The sequence below is a fragment of the Silene latifolia genome, chromosome X (genome assembly GCF_048544455.1).
Source record: "Silene latifolia isolate original U9 population chromosome X, ASM4854445v1, whole genome shotgun sequence".
In the NCBI taxonomy this organism is placed as follows: domain Eukaryota; kingdom Viridiplantae; phylum Streptophyta; class Magnoliopsida; order Caryophyllales; family Caryophyllaceae; genus Silene; species Silene latifolia.
This window is the reverse complement of record NC_133537.1, coordinates 318707813-318711333: the sequence shown is the minus strand read 5'-3', so window position 1 is coordinate 318711333 and position 3521 is coordinate 318707813. Positions and strand designations below refer to the sequence as shown.

Below are 3521 nucleotides of genomic sequence, written 5' to 3'. Positions count from 1 at the left end.
GATAAAATACGAAGTATACCCTTGTGAACCTATAAGAGATTTATTAATGTTATCACACTAATTTGTGGAGGACACAAGCTCCAACAGAGAGGTAATTGAAAATAATGGAAAAAGAAGAGTTATGGAGAGGGTCTTTACTCATCATTTACGGAGTATTGAAGATGTCGGTAGCCAGAAGTGGCACTCAATTACTTTTCTATATAAATTGTCTCCCATCAAACTACAAAAGTTGATGCAATACTGAATACTCAACCTACCATTACGCTCCTTCCTTTCTATACCATCAAGCTACATCCCTCTTTTTTAGTTCATTTTCCTTTGCTGCCTCTTAAACCTCCCCAAATGGACTTGGCAACAGTACTTTCTATTGTACAAACTATCCTTTCTGCAATTCAAGCTTTGAATCAGCTCACATCAACGTTCTCCTTGTCTCAATATAAGAACGAACTTGAACGCTTTGAAAAAACAGTCAGGATCGTCGAGTCTGTTCTAGTGGATGCTGATGACAAGCAAGGTGCGCTCAGTCGTCAACAAGCGGTTTACATTCAAGAGCTCAAAGATGCAATTTACGATGCTAATGACGTGCTTGATGAGTTTGTCACTCTAGTCAAGCAGAAAACTGTCGCCGACACTCAAAATAAACTAACTAACAAGGTGAGATCATTCCTTTCTCCTTTTAGTCTTCGTCTTCACAATCTGTCTTGCAAAGTCAACGATGTTAATAAGAAATTGAATGACATTGCATCAAATAGTAGTAAGTTTTTGTTTAAGGTTGAAAATAAGCCAGACAGGTTTCTAAAGCCGGAGTCATCTTCTTTTGTGACTGAAAATGAAATAATTGGGAGGGATAAGGATTTGGAGAAGGTTGTAGGGATGTTACTGAACTCGAATGATGTCGTTGATCAAGCAAATAACGTATCTTGCCTTGCTATTGTGGGGATGGGAGGGTTAGGGAAAACTGCATTTGCCCAACTTGTTTATAGTGATCCTAGGGTCTCGAGTGCATTTGATTTAAAATGCTGGACCTGCATCGCTGATCAAGATCAGTGGAACTTGACCGAGATTTTAGGCAAGATTGTGAAAGAACTCCTTAAAAGTAACACGCATGGTATAACTTCTTTAGAGCAGATGCATCTAGAACTAAGGAAACAACTCAAAGGGAAAAAATATTTGTTGGTTTTAGATGATGTGTGGACCGAAAACTACCATAGATGGCAGGACCTTGAAAAGGTTTTTAGGACAGGAGCAAGTGGGAGTCGTATAGTAGCAACAACACGTTCGAAAAAAACAGCTCAAATCATAGGAGATGTTCGAGTGTATGAATTACAGGGTTTGCCGGAAGAGAAGTCATGGCTTTTGTTTGAAAGAATGGCGTTTCTGCCAAGGCAGCTAGAAAGTCCTGATGATGAGTTAATAAAACTTGGCAAAGAGATTGTGAAGAAGTGTATAAATGTCCCGCTTGCTATTAGAGTAGTAGCAAGTCTTTTGCGTGGTGAACCTAAGTCTAAGTGGTTATCATTTCGAGATAACGAGCTAGCTCATGTTCGTAAAAGTGATGATACGATGGACAATATACTACGGCTAAGTTACCATCAGCTTGATTTTTCCTTAAAGAGTTGTTTTTCTTACTGTGCTATCTTTCCCAAGGATTTCGTAATTGAAAAGAAATTATTGGTTAGCCTTTGGATGGCTCAAGGCTATATCAGCACCGAATATGTAGGTGAAGAGTATTGTCTTATGTTGTTACAAAGGTGTTTTTTCCAAGATTCAATGGTCGATGAATGGGGAGAGATTAGAAAATTTAAGATACATGATCTCTTGCATGATATTGCTGAACAAGTAGCCGACAAGGATATTTGTAGACTAAGCTCTCACGCTCTCAATGTAGGCAACAAAGTTCGTCATCTCTCTCTTTTAGATGACTTTTGTCTACAAAAGAGCTTCAATAAGACTCATATTCGTACTTGTGTACAAATTACTTTGAATCAAAGTAGTTCTGACGAGCTACTACGGGGTAATTCATTAGCAAATTGGACATGCTTAAGATCATTAGATTTGAGGAGTTCAGATGCTCATACTTTACCGGAATCAATTGGTGAACTGTTTCATTTGAGATGGTTAAATCTCTCGTTGTGTACAAACTTGTATGCGCTTCCTGAGTCAATCTCGAAGCTAGTTAATTTGCAGATTTTGGACTTATCTAAATGCTTCAATTTACGAAAATTGCCAAGAAATCTTAGCAACCTTCTTGACCTAACCACCTTAAACCTAACAGATTGTGTACGACTGAGTCATATGCCGTACAGGATGGGTTTGCTGACCCAACTCGACACCCTGGGTTTATTTGTGGTGGGGCGGGAAGGCTCAAAAGCAAAGCAGTGCTTTGGTGGGTTGGAAGAGCTACGATGCTTGAGTAATGTCAAAGGGTTTCTAGAAGTCCGTATTTGGGTTCATGATAACGCAAACTATGTCAAGAAAGGCCATGGCAAAGGAGCTTCTCTTCGGAATAAGGAACACTTACAGAATATTAAAATTGACTTTAAAGGTAGAGAGTTACAAAACAAAGAGCCTGAGCGCTATGATCGAGCTCTACTGGAAGCGATGCAGCCACACCATGATCTCAAGGGTTTGGAGTTAAATGGGTATAATGGGGAGATAATGCCGACATGGCTGGGAAGAGGAGATAACACGACATTATTTCGTCTGCCTAATCTTGTCAATTTGGTTATATCGAATTGTTTCAAGTTGCGATGCTTGACTTGGCTAGGAAAATTGCCTCACCTAAAAGTTCTCACACTTTTGAATTTGCCGAGAGTGGAATACGTACTGAATGCCGAACCAGAAGCGTCTGTCTTAGGTGAAGGAACATCATTATTTCCACGCCTTCAGAAACTCAGTGTTATAGAGTTGTCGAATTTGAAAGGATGGTGGCCGAGATCAAGGCTGGAGGTGCAGAATCAGCAATATGTAATAGTATCGAAATCAGCCCCGTGTTTTGCTCAATTAAGGGAACTGTGGGTGACCGATTGTGAGATGCTGAAATCTATTCCAATATGTTCAAGTCTGGTATTGGTACGAATACGGAATTCTTCTCACCGGTATACATGGGATAATATAGACAATCTCCATCGCTATTTCCAGTCTTTGATCCAAGATTCAAATTCAAGGATTGTGAGTTTCGTCAACAACAATATAAATACAGAATTGGCGACCGCCTTACGATACTGGGTGTCAACACATGGCTATACCTTCCTCGGAGTGCCTGACACTTGAGTTTAAACTAGGAGAGAGTTGGAAATGTATAACCAACCATGTTTAAGTAATGACAGTACAATGATATATTGCTCTCTAACATCGAGGACCTGTCGTAGCATCTTCCAATTGATTTTGTGTCATTGTGTGTTTGTTATTAGCGAATTCTGTACTGAGTTTGATCTATATTTTGCAAAACTTGTAAGACACCCATAATTCACTTTATTTCTCTCGAGTAGCAAATGATCAGATTTCTTATATTATTGGCA

The 3521-nt window shown here is 39.4% G+C and overlaps 1 protein-coding gene across 1 annotated transcript; it reads left to right on the top strand.

The window, feature by feature from the left end:
- The first annotated feature begins 342 nt into the window (after nt 1-342).
- On the top strand, nt 343-3273 carry LOC141620635 (putative disease resistance protein RGA1). The gene has a single exon (XM_074437455.1). The coding sequence runs from the start codon at nt 343-345 to the stop codon at nt 3271-3273; it is 2931 nt and encodes a 976-aa protein (XP_074293556.1).
- The last annotated feature ends 248 nt before the right edge of the window (nt 3274-3521 follow it).

Bases quoted from the DNA above. Each gene is read 5' to 3' on its own strand.
- LOC141620635 (XM_074437455.1), top strand. From the start codon at position 343: ATGGACTTGGCAACAGTACTTTCTATTGTACAAACTATCCTTTCTGCA.